This window comes from Antennarius striatus, chromosome 6 (genome assembly GCF_040054535.1).
Source record: "Antennarius striatus isolate MH-2024 chromosome 6, ASM4005453v1, whole genome shotgun sequence".
NCBI lineage: Eukaryota > Metazoa > Chordata > Actinopteri > Lophiiformes > Antennariidae > Antennarius > Antennarius striatus.
Window position 1 is genome coordinate 8,534,409 of NC_090781.1, and position 15,393 is coordinate 8,549,801.

The 15,393-nt window shown below is 40.2% G+C and overlaps 2 protein-coding genes across 3 annotated transcripts; both read left to right on the forward strand.

Annotated features, from left to right (window-relative positions):
* Window positions 1-586: 586 nt before the first annotated feature.
* Window positions 587-4,279, forward strand: tbcb (tubulin folding cofactor B). 2 transcript variants are annotated; one of them, XM_068317528.1, is made up of 7 exons: window positions 587-674; window positions 1,019-1,174; window positions 1,307-1,450; window positions 2,256-2,352; window positions 2,574-2,765; window positions 3,108-3,180; window positions 3,281-4,279. In XM_068317528.1, exons 2-7 carry the CDS (start codon window positions 1,052-1,054, stop codon window positions 3,393-3,395), a joined length of 744 nt encoding a protein of 247 aa, XP_068173629.1. In that variant the 5' UTR covers window positions 587-674; window positions 1,019-1,051; the 3' UTR covers window positions 3,396-4,279. The 2 variants fall into 2 exon arrangements, with proteins under 2 accessions (XP_068173629.1, XP_068173630.1); XM_068317529.1 differs by lacking the exon at window positions 587-674 and adding an exon at window positions 733-884.
* A 1,053-nt stretch (window positions 4,280-5,332) lies between these two features.
* On the forward strand, window positions 5,333-15,038 carry clptm1 (CLPTM1 regulator of GABA type A receptor forward trafficking). The gene is made up of 14 exons (XM_068317249.1): window positions 5,333-5,421; window positions 8,503-8,642; window positions 9,023-9,146; window positions 9,264-9,422; window positions 9,645-9,762; window positions 9,859-9,944; window positions 10,405-10,525; window positions 10,650-10,894; window positions 11,314-11,407; window positions 11,484-11,674; window positions 11,892-11,987; window positions 12,118-12,253; window positions 12,777-12,944; window positions 13,875-15,038. Exons 1-14 carry the CDS (start codon window positions 5,371-5,373, stop codon window positions 14,054-14,056), a joined length of 1,911 nt encoding a protein of 636 aa, XP_068173350.1. The 5' UTR covers window positions 5,333-5,370; the 3' UTR covers window positions 14,057-15,038.
* The last annotated feature ends 355 nt before the right edge of the window (window positions 15,039-15,393 follow it).

A 15,393-nucleotide genomic window follows, 5' to 3' on the forward strand; every position in this document is an offset into this window, starting at 1 on the left:
TAGAACATTTAACTACATCGATACAGTCAATCCAATGCAAGTCATTTATATGAAATTCAACGAAAAATTATTATTTTTTATTTTGATGATAAAAACGGACAGCTGACTGCCAAAAACCAGAAAGGATAGTTTTATTTTATGACGTGGTTATATACTGTAAGTGCCACGAATATCTAATGGCACCCCCCTCCCATAACGCTGTGCTTTCTTTGATCATTTTTTGTGTTTTTCGAAGGAAAGTCGTGCTTTTCATGCAGCAAATCGTTTCTGATTATCATTTTTCATCACACCCCATTAGGATAACATGTAATATTCACATCTATAATATAATATACGAACCTATAAATCATGATTCCTTGTTAATTGTGTAATGGTGAAACGTTTCTCATAAAATAACTTCATTCAGACTGACTGGAGAAATTGAGGACGGCGCCACTGTGTGGGAATTCCAACATCTGCGCTCACGTAAGTTGGTTGGTTCAAAAGCGTGTCACTCCTCTGTCACCGCCTTCTTTTTCGTTCCGTAATCCTATTGGTTAAAGTAAATCAGTCTCTGACGTGATTGGTGATTTACTGTCCGGGGTGGGCATAACGTTCCAGCTTTGGGCGGAGCAGGAAACAACTGTACGGCGTGTCGCAGACGGTCAAAACGTCTCCAGCTTGTGTTTCGAGAGGTAGGTATGGAATCAAATGATCTGCTTCGAGCCAGATATATCTGTGCTCCTCCGTTAATGTTTCCGTCTCCATGAAGGAAAGTCGGTGTATATCCAAGCGTGACTGTGTTGCTGATAGCCGCCCCAACATTCAGCGTCATTAAGGCTAGCTTTCTAGCTAGCTAACATGATGCTAAGTGTAAACACTACCGGTTTTGAAACATCAAAAAGGTTTGATGTTTATTTTTACCGGTAAAAACGTCTTAATGATTTGATAGAGGTAGAAAGTCACCAACGACACTACAATATTTGAATCGATTTCAGTTCCAGTGACTATTGTGCCCCTTTTCTTGTGTTGTTTTCAGTAATTGAACAATAACTGCGTCCGCAACTGCGTCATGACGGACAGCGAGGTGATCGTGGTGACCAATCCGATGGTGAACGTGCGGGTGACGAGCCCCCAGACGTCGTTTGTGTCGAACCGCAGGTTCAACAGAGGCGTCACTGTAGCAGACCTGAAGGTGGGACTGAGATGACTCAACCCGTGCATTACACTTGATACTGAAATTGTCTAAGTTGCTGTATTTTTGATCTAAGAAGTCGTAATAGTCATGGTTTTACATGCATTTTTTTTACATTTATATTGTCAATAGAGAAACTTGGAGATGCTTGTGGGAGGATCTGCCTCCTCCATGGACCTGGAGCTGTTTGATGTTTCTGATAAGTTTTTGCAGAAGATAGATGACAATGAAGCCTTACTGGGTTCCTATCCTGTGGATGACAACTGCAGAATACATGTATGTCACGGCCCTATGCGTTATATATGTAGGGACAGACTGTACTGTATTTTATTTTAATAATATAAGCAGCAACTTTTTTTTAACTTTAGACTTTTTGTTCCCAAAACAATTTAAAAAAAAAAGAAATGCATTTGATAAGGACAGATTTATGGTAACATTTCATCACAATAGGTGTGAAAGCCATTATTTATCAACTGATTTCATTATGGTTGCATTCAGACTGCAGGCATATCAGATTTCCTTCCATATTAAGATTTTTGGGGATGACTGTTTACACTGTTTTTAGCAAGTGTCCAAATGCAATCTGGCTACAAACAAGATATGCAATATCAATCTGGATGGGCTAAAAATCGGATATAGGTGACTAATCTGAACAAGGCCTGTGAGAATGCTATGCTGCCTATACAGTGGACAGATTCCCAGATTCAGATCTTATGAGAAATTATCACTGAAATGTAATTACCACTCAGATATGCTAGGATCCACCTTTGGTGAGTTTCATGTCAATCCATCAATTAGTTTTGGCACAATCCTCCTAAAAATCAGAAAAACAAATCCAACCATCACATACCCTCTTGAGCAGAGATAAAACATTACTACTTGGAGAAACTACAGAGCACTTTTCATGGACATGCAAAAGCTTTTCATTTATTTTGCAACACAAATGATAAAACTAAAAATCTCTTTGTTGCCAATATTATTTTGCTTATCTCAACCTTAAGTGACAAGATGTTTTTGACAAACATGTAAAATTAATTACGTGGTCTTTTTTTTAAAGTGGCTGTCTCATCCTGACTTACAGGTTATCGATACAAGTGGAAGACTGATGGGAGAGTTTGAGGATGTGTCCAAAGTGGAGAAGTATGAAATGTCAGAGGATTCTTACGATAAGAGAAGCGGTATGCTCTAAAATTCTCAAGTCTCTCTAATGATTACATTCACATCAACTGTTTTTCTCCTGCTTTTGATACTAAAGATATGTTTCTATAATGTTATGTCTAAATGCTATCAAAGCTATTGCAGTGTTGTTAAAGAATTATGCATTTTATCTGATAGATGTTCTGCAGTTTTGCAGTCGTCGCAAAAATCCCGTGATATTAGTCAGCTTTCTTTCTTTCAGATTCTGCGAGGGCATTCATGAAAAAACATCATATTGGTCACTTTAATGAGGAAGAAGTGGCTAAGAAGAAAGCTGAGAGTGCTGCTCAACAGGAACGAGAAAAGGCTGCAGCTGAGGACATTTCTGTTGGAAGTCGATGCAAAGTGCAGGCCCCTAAACAGCCCACAAAGCTTGGCACAGTCATGTTTGTTGGTAAGGGTGGTTAAAGCTTAGCTGGCTGGCTTTTTGATTAGCACATTTTAAGGGTTTCTTTCCATCAGTGCAGACTTGGCTGGAACTTCTGGAAATCCATTTCAGAATCAAGAAATGTAGGAGGAGTTTTTTAAGTTGTTCTCCTTGTTGAAAGCAGTTGCTGCTTTTTGTAATCGGTTTCAGCTGGAGATTTGATAATGTCTACATAAAGAAACATTTCAAACTATTAAATAATGATACTAATTTACCATGGAGTATCTGATTAGCCTGAACTTTTAATATATAAGCAAACGAGAGCTGGAGGTCTAGCAGGTAAGATTGATGATTTAATATTCTTTGCAGGTACAACAGATTTCAAGCCAGGCTACTGGGTGGGTGTGAAGTATGATGAGCCCCTGGGAAAAAACAATGGAACGTAAGAGCACCATCTTCTTTCTAAAAATCAGTTGAGTTTGGATCACGATGACCTTGATTTCGTCTTTGACCCTGTATTGTCATCCCTTGTGTCTCCCCAGCGTTGAAGGGAAGCAGTACTTTGAATGTGAGGACAAATACGGTGGATTTGTAAAGCCACAGTATGTGACTGTAGGAGACTTCCCAGAGGAGGATTATGGTTTAGATGAGATGTAGGACAGTTGTAACCAACGAAGGAGTAGAAGATTTTCTGCCCTGAAATAGGACTTTTAACATTACGTTTACCCATTCGCCAGCAAGCTAAAGGAAAAACATAACTTTTGTTAAAATGAAATGTTTCGTTTATTCGTTACTTTTCTGGAAGACGTGATCCAAAGAGTGGTTCCTGAAGGTCTTGCGTAGACTGGTTTCACACAGGAGGAGGAAGCGTTACAAAGTTCTGTGGTCTCCAACTGTAGAAACCAAAAGCACATTTGTCTGCACTGTTCAACAGTAATTTTTCTTTTCTGCAATTTTTTTTTTCATCATACATGAGGTTTATCCTCATCATCATCATGATCATCATCATCATGTCACTCTTGGCCTGGGCCGGCAGCACTTTGCGGGGCTTCTGTTTCGATTGAAGATTTGAGTCTTTTAGTGTATCGGCTTGTGCAAAAATTACTGTGTAAACTGTTTTTATAGACCCATGTGGTTTTTTCATGACTAAGTAACTGATGGATGGTTCAAAATCCTTCAGAAATTTGTTGGCAGTTAAAAATTGGAATTATTATAGAGTAATGTGAAAACACACATGGCATACATCTCTATATGAATTAAGCATTGTTTAGAATTATTAATTCAACTGTCCATAAGTCAAATGAACAGGGAATTAAATAATTGCTGAAAGGAAATTACAGTATACATGGCAACAATCGGAATCTCTTCTAACAGAGTTAAATATCATTTGTTATTACATTTGTTATGTAATAATTTCCAAATTATCACATAAATGAAAATGTGTGTAAAATTTGCAATGTACATTAGATGTAGATCTTTGTTTACCATTAATACCTGTTGGATCAAGTAGTACTGCGCAAAAAAATAAAAATCGAATGGCATCCGCTGTAGAACTTTCTGTTTGTCACTCCAGTGTCTTGCATGGTGCAGTGCATGGTTCTGGGTTCACTTTCTGAACCATAATATGTAGGTAGCTCCATTAATCCGTTAACTGTCTATAAGAACACAGAAAGCGATTTGGAGAATGATCTGCCTTATTCATGGATTGTTGTTTTAGGTTCCTACCACAAAACTCAAGAAAAAAAATCTTCAATTGAAGAGTTGCTTTCTTGAGGTGACACATCAGTTCCATGTGAACAAAAAATGTAGTATTCTCTTCAGTCTTAAAATAACTGGTAATCTTTCAAGTGCTGGGGACCGTGGGTGACAAAAGCCCCACACATTATCTCCAGGGTGGTTATCCTGGACTGAGATAAGTTGATTTTTTTTTTTTTTTGCCAACCCTATTTTTCCTATTGACTAAAAAAATAAACTTTTCATTTTGCTATGTTCAATGAAAACAATGGGCCTGTCAAAATTAAATAAAATATTTTTTTGTCTGAACGTCTTGCCTCTTTTCAGTGGATGTTTTTTTCAATGTCAAATTTTATTGAAGTCTTTTGTCATGATGCGTCTGACGGACTAGCGGGGAACCCGTGGAAACTCCACAATAAAACAAGAATATCAGACTGATTTTTTTTCTTTCGCTGTCACAAGAAAACAAACCACCCCGACGAAGCCGGAACGGCTCCGTAAGTGACAGGCATGGACAAATGTGAAGACCGGAACTAACTCGGCTAGTGGCCCGAACTTCCGGGTAGACACCGGAAGCGTGACAGCGTGAGGTTTTCAAGTGAGTTTATTTAGTTATATAGGTGGAGGTGTTTAAAAATTCATATGCGTAACATATAGTATTCGCAATGTATGCCTAGTGTCCTGGTATAGTTTAATAAACGAAAAAAAAAAGTATTATTTATGTGGTAAGTCCAGCTGTGTTTCATCAGACGCAGTTCATGACGTTCACCAGTCCCATACTTCCTCACACTCCCTGAGAGCCTACGTCACGGCAGTGGCGTGAAGTTGAAGTCTCGCGAGAGGACACGTGGTTTCCCCAGCTGGCTCAGTGTAGTGTGCGTGATAGAGACAAGGAAAGATGGCGACGCAGGAGAGCGAAGCAACCAAAGCTACCGTGAGCAATGGCGAGGTAAAAATGAACTACACTCCTCTGTACTCCTCACGCCCGGTCGAACGGGCCCGTTTTGTGCGTTTGAGCGTTTAAAGTGCGACCGTTGTTGTAACGTTTCCCCTCCGGTCGTCACACGGGTCCCAGTGACGTTGTCAGTGCCGGCTGGCTTTGAAGCAGCCCTGTGCTGCGTTTAAAGAACTCCTCGGTGTTAGCGGGCAGACGGCCGGGATGAGAGCAGTAGGAACGGTGTTCGTGGATCTCATCCAGACACGAATAATGACGTGGAAGTGGGAAAGAGCTGCCAGCTGACTGCTGCAGTGTCACTTAAAGTGGCTGGAACGAGGCCTGAGCCAGAGACACGCAGCTTGACTAACCAGGCCAGTCTCCAGCAAAAAAAAACCACACACACACACACACACACACACACACACGCACACACACACACACACACACACACACACACACACACACAGGTAAGGAGTTTAGGTTTGATGAGCTCATTTTGGATTGATTGGATTCAAAGATTATTCGTCTTATTAATTCTCTGAAATGGTATTTTCCTGTCCTGATTGGTTGAACTGAGATCAGAGGTTGTTACAGATCAGCACTGAGTTTATATAATCATATTAATGATTTCTAAGTTAATGACTTTTGTGGCAGACATGATTCCAGTTTTGGTCTTTTTAAATGTTTCTGGTTTTGGATTCAAGTTACATTGAAACAGTATGAATGTAAGTAAAGCAAAGTTTTACCACTGTCCTGAGGGTATTAACACAATCATCAGTCACTAGAGTAAAAAAATTAGAAAAATTTTAAAAATGTATGTTCTATTTTTAGAACAAATGGAAACAAGTACAATTTATGTATTTATTTTTACAGATCAGTAGGAATAAAAGACGAACACTGGTTCAATTGAAATGGGAATGAACGGTGATAGACTCAAGGGCACGAGGCTGTCAGATCAGATGTGATTATTAGTTATAGATGAGACCGATAGGAGTCTAAGGGGAAACATCAGGAACCAGATGAGATTTCGTGCCAAAGAGGTAAAGCCAGTCTTTGTCCTGTATTAGCTAAATCAGTCTGTGCTGTGACTTTCTATTAAATTACACGGGTGTGTCTGACATTTTACAGAGAAGAACCCACTTCATCTATGAGCAGATCCATAAAACAAGGCAGATTCATGAGTTTCTTCCACTGTGTATTGTTGCAAGATGGGGTGTTTTTCACCATTTCTGTTAATTACACATTAACCAGCGTATAACCAGCGATCCTCCCAGCAGACCACTCAAAGAACAAAACATTCTAAATCCGTAAACCAGTGTAATCTGCAGTTCTGCAGTCTGTAGTGTATTTTTTTTGCAGTGTAAATATAACTGTAAATTTCTGATACTGTGATGTATGTTAATATGTTTACAATGTGTGAATATGTGTATGTCATATGTTGCATATGTTAATATTTATTTATATTATTTAAGTATTTATGTATGGACCCCCCCCCCCCCCGCTGCCTCGATCGCAAAAATTTCCCCACTGTGGGAAAATAAAGGATTATTATTGTTATTATTATTAACCACTTTGTAAGTTTCCACTTTGGGTGAAACTTTGTAGGACTGTTGGGAATATATCAAGGATGAACCCATTAAGTTGCTGGAGTTGATCAGAATGAACATCCTGATTTATTTTTTTCTTTCTTTGAACATTGAACACAAGGCTTAAGGATCTTAATGGCCATTTTTTTCCTTAATATTCCTTTCTTGGTTCCTCTGTGTTGGAGATCCTGTCGTGTGTGTACAAACTTTGCTAGAACAATCTCCACTTATCTGTGAATGACTACTTTTTGTGAACCCTTTGCCCTCCCTTTGTCAGAGTGACAGTGAGTATTTACGCCTGAATAGGGGGTTAATTGTTAATCTTTGGTCAGTGTGTAAATTGTAAATGATTATCATGAGATGAAAAAAAGCATCCTTCACTGTTTTCATTGCTCCAAACACAAGGGGCGCTAAGGCTCCCCATTGCCTCTAGGTAAGTCTGTACTCACTCTTGCATTACAGGGATGATACACTTCTGGTAGAATTTTTGCTTCAAGGTGTGTACCTTGTGATTGGTATCGATCTTTGATCACTTTCAGTTGTTTTTTTCCAGTAACAGATTTTGCTGTTGTTAGTTAATATATTGCCGTCATGATTATAGAATCGATTCCTCCAGGAGATGGAGATCCAGGTCTGTGGTAATAGAATCGGTTCTATTTTAACACAAGACAGAGCAAGGAGGGGGGAAAGCTCTTGAGTCACGTCCTTGCCCTTGAAATTCTCTGTCAATTCTCTGTTGACTCATCTTGCACAGATCGTGGTACCATTATAAATGATAACGTACTGAATGTCCAACTGCTGGTCTGACCTGTTGTGTTGAGAATGGGGGAGGATCAGATATTTAGATAGTTAATGAGTCTAATGGCTGATCCTGTTGCTTTGGACCGTGTAAAGATTGTGACCGTACTGGAAAGGTGAGGAGTTCCGTGCGGAAGAGGAGTCGTGATGCTATCTTCTTCATGCGAGCATGCAGGGTGTTTGCATGAATGTGGCCTCAGAGGAGTTATTAAATTTGTACAAAACCACAGAGGCTTTCTTTGGATCCTGCTTATTAAATTATAACCTGTCAGTATCATTATTGTCAGTCTAATTAATTCAAGTGATATTTGCAGCAAAAAAAAACAAAGGTCAAATCCTCTTTTGAACATTTTTAAAATCTGTTTTCCAAAGCGCTACGTTATATTTTATAATTTAATGAAAAGTAACACTACTGAAGCTTAAGTTTGAGACATGGTTTGAGATTATAAATATATATATATATATAATTATATATACTGTATATATAATGTATTTGACATTTCATGTTCAAATCTAATTTGAATAGTTTTGTCACCTTATGTGCACTTTCCGCTCCACAAATTTGTGTTTACACGTCATCATGTTACCGATTCACACTCTCAGTGATGCACAGCAGCTCCTTCCTATGTGTCACTCCGTAATGTTGCAGGTTTGTGTTTTTTGCTTTCTTTGGCTGAACTGTCCTTTGTGTGTGTGTGTGTGTTTGTAGGTGAGCAGCAATGGAACTGCAGCAACAACAGATGGTCAGGCTGTGCAGACGGCTGGAAATGCACAGGATCCCCAACAGCAGCAACAGCAGCAGCAACAAGCACCTAATGCATGGCAGGTTATTAAAGGAGTCCTCTTTAGGTGAGTTTTGCTCCATGACTAGTCTGGTGTGTTTGTTCACTCTCATTCTGGTGTTTCTCTTTCCTTTGTACATTTTTATTTTGCTCATTTGTTGCGCATTCCAGGCACATTTCATGAAAGTGTGAATGTAATGTGGTTTGACTGGAAAACAGTTCAATCAGATTAGCTTCCTTGTGGTTTCCAACAACTCTTCAGATTTCAAGTAAAAAGGGTTTTACTTGAAATCTGAAAGCTGGCCCCTAATCCAGCTCACCCCCCCCCCCAATCATTTCTTTGTCCTATCTTCTTAGTTTATAGTTTCTTTTATTCATGTTTCAGCTTTCATTATTAACTTAAAACCAGTCCTTATAAAATGGGTTTTTGTTTTTTTGCTCCTCCAGAATTTTTATAATCTGGGCAATCAGTAGCTGGTTCCGTCGAGGGCCTTCGACTCCAGACCCCAACACTCCAGCTGGGGCCCCAAGAGTACCTAGTAGGAACCTCTTCCCCAAAGACACCCTTATGGTACTACACCGATCCGGGCCAGCCACTCCATCAAACATCCTTTAATTGAATTGACACCCCCCCCCCCCCTGTGCTTCTTTCACAACTAACATCTTTATTTTCTCACCATCCCTGCAGGACCTTTATGTGTTCGTGTCTCAGGAAGAGGTGTTCACTGAATTCAACAACACAGAAACCCTATTCTGGTTCCAGAGGGATCTAGTCTATGGCGACTGGATTACAGGGGAGAACGGGGATGGCTGTTATGAACACTACAAGGAGATGGAGATCCCAGAGGTGGGGACGACTGAGGGTGGACGGGTAGGGCAACGTGAGGCATAATCAGGGAGAGGAGGAGGGCAGAGATGGATGTCGAGAAGGAACAGATATTAGGTTGGGAAAACAGAGAAGAAAGAAGAGCAAGAATGACAGCTTAGTTATAAACATGACAGATTTGTACCATTGATGTTGACTCATCTGAGATTTTCACACTATTCTGTGTTTGACGCATATTTTCAGAAAGTGCAGAACAATGGTTCCCTTTTCATGCACGTCTACTTCACTAAAAGTGGATTCCACCCAGACCCCAAACGCAAAGGCCAGTATCGCAGATTGGCAACAGTTCACGCCACACGAAGTAAGCTCGCGTTGGAAAACACCGAACACCAAAGCCATGATAATGTGTTTGCGTGTGATCGTTTCTCTGCTAACTATCACTGCTTTCCTCTTTTAGTGTTGAATAAGTTCAAGCGAAGAAAGTTTTTGAAGACCAAGAATTTGCTAACAGGAGAGACAGAGGCAGATCCAGAAATGATCAAGGTTAATATTTTGTATTTCATTTGCACTACAGCACTATGATTATTCCTCATGGTTGTTACTGAGCATATTGCATCATTGAATATATCAGTTAATAAGTCAGAAGATAATAGCAGTGTAGTTTCCATCAGACAGAGCTGTGAAGTTGATTTGATTGGCTCAGAATTGATATTTTTCCTATTCTGAAACATTTGACAGAACATCCACACCTGTATCAGTAGCTTTTTATTTTTGAAACTATGGTAGCCTGTGCGTTATGAATGACTGTCATAATGCATGATGCCATTTAATCAGTGGCAACTCGCTGCTGGCGAATAAAGTTTCTACCTAAATGTTCCCACACAATAACTTAGACTGTTTTGATGACAGAAAAGTTGAGTCTTTGTCTCATGAAACTAATTTTCATCTAAATCTCAAAAATATGAGAGTGAAAGATCTGAGTAAAGAGTTTGTTTCCTCACAGCGGGCAGAGAGCCATGGTCCAGTGGAGGTCATCTCTCATTGGCATCCTAATCTCACCATCAACATGGTGGATGACCACACTGCCTGGGTCAAGGGATCCGTTCCCCCACCTCTGGACCAACGTAAGTTTCTCCTTCCTGCCACAAGATTTAAAAGACTGAGACCAACAGACTTTTATTTTCTTCAAGAGTCTAATTTTGTTTTATTCTGACATGCCATCTCCTTTGTCACCTTGTCTTTCCTTAGATGTTAAGTTTGATGCAGTAAGTGGCGATTACTATCCCATCATCTACTTCAACGACTACTGGAACCTCCAGAAGGATTACTATCCCATCAACGACACCCTTAAAACACTCCCACTCCGCCTCTGTTACTGCCCGCTGTCGTTGTGGCGGTCACAGCTGTACGCCGCCCAAAATGCACGTTCTCCTTGGAATTTCCTGCCAGAAGACACCTACGAGCAATCTGACGAAGACCAGGACTCGGTTAAGGTGAGAGAGTAGATTGGATGAGATGAGATTCACGTATACTTTATTTCTTCCACAGCAGTTTTGAGTTGTTGCTATAAAATGCCCCCCGTTTTTTCAAATATTGGACATTTGGTAAGTAGATAATTGGGTAATAAATAATGTAACCTGAGCAGTGTGGATTATCTTATAACACAATTGAGATTCAGGCCTACTCTATATTTATTGTGGACGTGGTGTGATATTTGATTCTTTCAATTTAATGTACCTATTTAATAATAGACACCATCAATAGTGGATATACTAAAACACAGCGAGCTGCTCACTGTTATCAGTTAGTGCCTACGTAAGAGCTTCATTTAAATGTAACCTTTTTGTCTTTAATTAAAAATGTAGATTTTGTTGCCAATGTATGTTTTTAATAAAAGGCTCTCTGTGCATAGGTGGCCCTTTTGGAAACCAACCCCTACCTGCTGGGTCTCACCATCGTTGTTTCCATCGTCCACAGCATCTTTGAGTTTCTTGCCTTTAAGAACGGTGAGGTCACGACACACGAGCAGCATGTGAGGAGTCTGTTCACTCCTCCTTCATCTCGCTGTCATCTCCTCCTCAGACATCCAGTTCTGGAACAGCAGGCAGTCCCTGGAAGGCCTGTCGGTGCGCTCCATCATATTTGGAGTCTTTCAGTCTCTGGTGGTTCTACTCTACATTCTGGACAACGAGACCAACTTTGTGGTGCAGGTCAGCGTCTTCATCGGCCTCCTGATCGACATGTGGAAAATCACCAAAGTCATGGATGTCAGAGTAAGTCGAGCAAACAGTTTGTGTTTCCAAGCACAGTGCGAAAAACATTTGAAGCAGTTTTCTTTTCGAGTCGGTCAGTATGTGAAGAATGAGGCCAACCTAAAGCTGCACTTCTCACCTTCTAAAAAGTGGGATCATAACCAATGCTTCCTCAACCTATTGTCTACTCCACTTCCTGTTATGCTCTAACTAACCGTCTACGTTTGTCCTGCTGTAGTTGGACAGAGAGAACAGAATTGCTGGAATAATCCCAAGATTGGTATTCAAAGACAAGTCGACATACGTGGAGTCCTCGACCAAAATCTATGATGATGTAAGTTCAATACTCTAACAAAGGCAGGCCCAAAGAGATATTTCTCTGTTGAGATGGACGATAAATGTTGAACTAATAAAGAGTACATTTACTCTTTTTTTTCTGACATTTCTTTTTCTTACTTGAACAGATGGCCTTCAAGTACTTGTCGTGGCTGCTCTACCCTCTGTTTGGCTGCTATGCCTTCTACAGTTTATTGTATGTAGAGCACAAAGGCTGGTACTCATGGGTGCTCAGCATGCTCTATGGCTTCTTGTTAACCTTTGGTAAGATCATCTGAAGACTGTGCTGGTAGAATTATATGACCTGCATGAAAATACAAATAGCAGTGAAATCACACAGATGAGCATGGTGAATCCCACGGTACCCATGTAATGACCTGTATAGTGTGTGATACAAAAGTAAATCTAATGTTTAAAGTTTCAACATTAAGACAAATATTTAAGGAAGAGTAGAAATATATGCAGCTTTCAGCATGTTCAGAAAAATCATAAAGTTGCAATTATAAGAGAAAAGAAATCAGAGGAAAGGAAAGAGAAGAGGTCGGTTATTATTCACTCTCTTAATTATCTTGTCTCTGTAAAAGCTTTCACTCTGTTTTCATGCTTGCGTCATGGTTGCAAGTCCAATTCCCAGTAGAGGCTGCCAGTGCGCTGTATATAAACAGACTTTATAAGAGAAGGCTTGTCGCCTGCTGTCCAGCTCTCTGCTTCTGTGGTCGTCTTTATGTGACCTTGCCAATGCAGTGAATGACCTTCACTCTTGTGTTTTTTTATTGGGGTGTGTCAGGTTTCATTACAATGACGCCACAGCTTTTCATCAACTACAAAATGAAGTCTGTGGCCCACCTCCCGTGGAGGATGCTCACATACAAGGCCCTGAACACTTTCATTGATGACCTGTTTGCCTTCGTCATCAAGATGCCCATGATGTACAGGATAGGATGCCTCAGAGACGGTATGTCTTCATCGTAATGTTTGTAAGTGTTTGTTTAGTTCAGTAACATTCACTTCTATAACCCGAGCTTTTGAAGCCCAGAAAGCAACATGCAGCACTTCCATCTATAAAACACAACTAGGCATTTAGAGACTGCAACATCCCGTGACACCTCCTGAATTCAAAATTTTACCCTGACTTTCATAAGTCAGGGTCATTTAATAAAAGTCACATGATCCGCATGTAGCTGGTGTCTTCTAGTTGTCATGAGGTTTCAGAGATATCAATGTTGTGATCCAGTTTTCATCCCATTGCCTCCCTGAATATAACGCCTTTTGTTTCGTCTTTCTATCTCATCCGGTTCCTGAGATATGTGAAAAAATATACAAGGATAGAAAATATCTCGTTTGATCTATGGTCTTTTGAGTGTACAAAAGTTGAAATTTGACATGGTCATCATCTCATTTTCTCCCCTTTGCTGCCTGAGTAATGTGCTTTTTGTTTCATCTTTCTATCTGCAACGGTTGTGAAGATATTTGGTGGACGGACGGACACACAAACGCCGACAATCACAATACCTCACCACTTCTCCTAGATTTAATCAGAAAATGATTTTCAGGCTCTGCCAAAGCAGAATCCTTTGATAATATTATGTCAACATGCCTCTCAAAGAGTTAGCTCTGCACAACATTCCATTTGGGTCTGAGTAGCTCACAGAAGAACAATGCTGCCAACAAAATCCTTGACCTTGGAAAACTACTCAGACTTTTCAATCAGCTGTATAGTTTGAACCATCAACACGAATGATTTTCCATAATGGATCTGGATCTACTTTCCTCCTCCAAACACGTTCTTTACAACCTTTAAATTTATTTGTTCTTGGTCTCGCTGTATTAAAAGTACTATAGATTCAAGTTTTTATTGGACTGTCGTGTTTCCTCTCCTCTCCAGACGTGGTGTTCTTCATCTACCTGTACCAGCGTTGGATCTATCGGGTCGATCCCAACCGGGTCAATGAGTTTGGCACCAGCGGAGTGGACCAGATCCAGAATGACAGCGCAGCGGCAGGCACTGCTCCCGCGACGGCCGCCTCCATCACAGACAAACCAGAGGAGGAAAAGAAGAATGACTAAGCAGGGCCCCGTCTCTGTCAGCCTCCCTTGCCCGCTCTGCTGGGGTGGGGGGGAAGACTTGTGGAAATTAGGCAGAGAGGGAGAGTCGTCGCTTTGCTGTTATGGACGCAACTACAAAAAAAAAAAAAAATGCAGTTCAACTGTTCTCTGTGATTTCTGTGTGGACCCACAGAAATCATGTTCAGTGTAGACTTGGTAAATTCTCATTTCTGCTCCCCGCCCACTTGTTTTGCAGTTCAAGTGAAGTAAAACAAAATGTGATGTACTGTATTCTGTATGATTTCTCAGAGGGTAACAATGTCCTGGAGTCGAAGTTCGGAGGGGAACATGTCACAGTTGATACATTTTTTTTTTATATACAAGGAAGAAAGAAGCTAAGTGCAACTTTGTTGTTTGTGTAGATTCCTTGTGGATTTTCTTTTCATTCCATGTGTGCACCACGTTTCCCTTCATTGGGAGCTGGTGAGTAGTGCTGGAGAAAACTGGAACGACCCCCGGGCTGTGTCTGAGGAGGAATCCTTAGGGTTGGTGACTGGAGACGGGATGGAGGACTTTACAAGAAAGACAGTGACTGCTACCCTCGATTTTAAACAAATGTAAATGTTCTAATCTTGAACATGAAAAAATAACAGCCTTGTTGGTATTAATATAAATATTAATATTGTCAATGATTTACTTTTTGTTTTACAGTTGCAGAACAATTATTTTCTATGTCATCGAACTGTACAGAATTTCATGTCCTGTTGATACTACCAATGTCGAAACTGTTCACAGTACCTTAAGTTGCAGGTTAATTTCTCTTTCCCCTGAGCTGGACTTCTGGTTTTCAAATTGTTTTCCTTTCACACTAACAAGATCACCCCGACAAAGTGGAGACGGGTGTCAGGCGTGCGCCGGAAGATTTACAGTATCTGTTATAGTTTTGGCTGCTGTAAAGACGGAAGGGTTTCATGTTGGTATATATTAAATTTTGATTAATTCATGTTTATAGTAAAAATTAAGTGTGATTTAAAATCTATGGAAAGCTTTCCTTTATTTGACTTTTTACTCTTCTTCCACAACAGTTGGACAGATATATTTGTATGCCCTACACACAAGTTTATCTAACCTTTAATTTAGTCCCAAAGTTATTGTCTGGAAAATTCTGTTATCCTGTAGAGCAGTTTGTCCTCTGAGGACTGATTTTGAGCTGTAGCGTGAGGAGCGTCCATAAACCCAGTTTATCTTGTGTTCCAGTAAATTCTGATTCCATTCTGAGGGATGACAACATGGCAGGACAAAGTTTCTTTCAAAAAATGTGGACAATCTTATTTAGAAGAAGCTGACTTAACTACTGA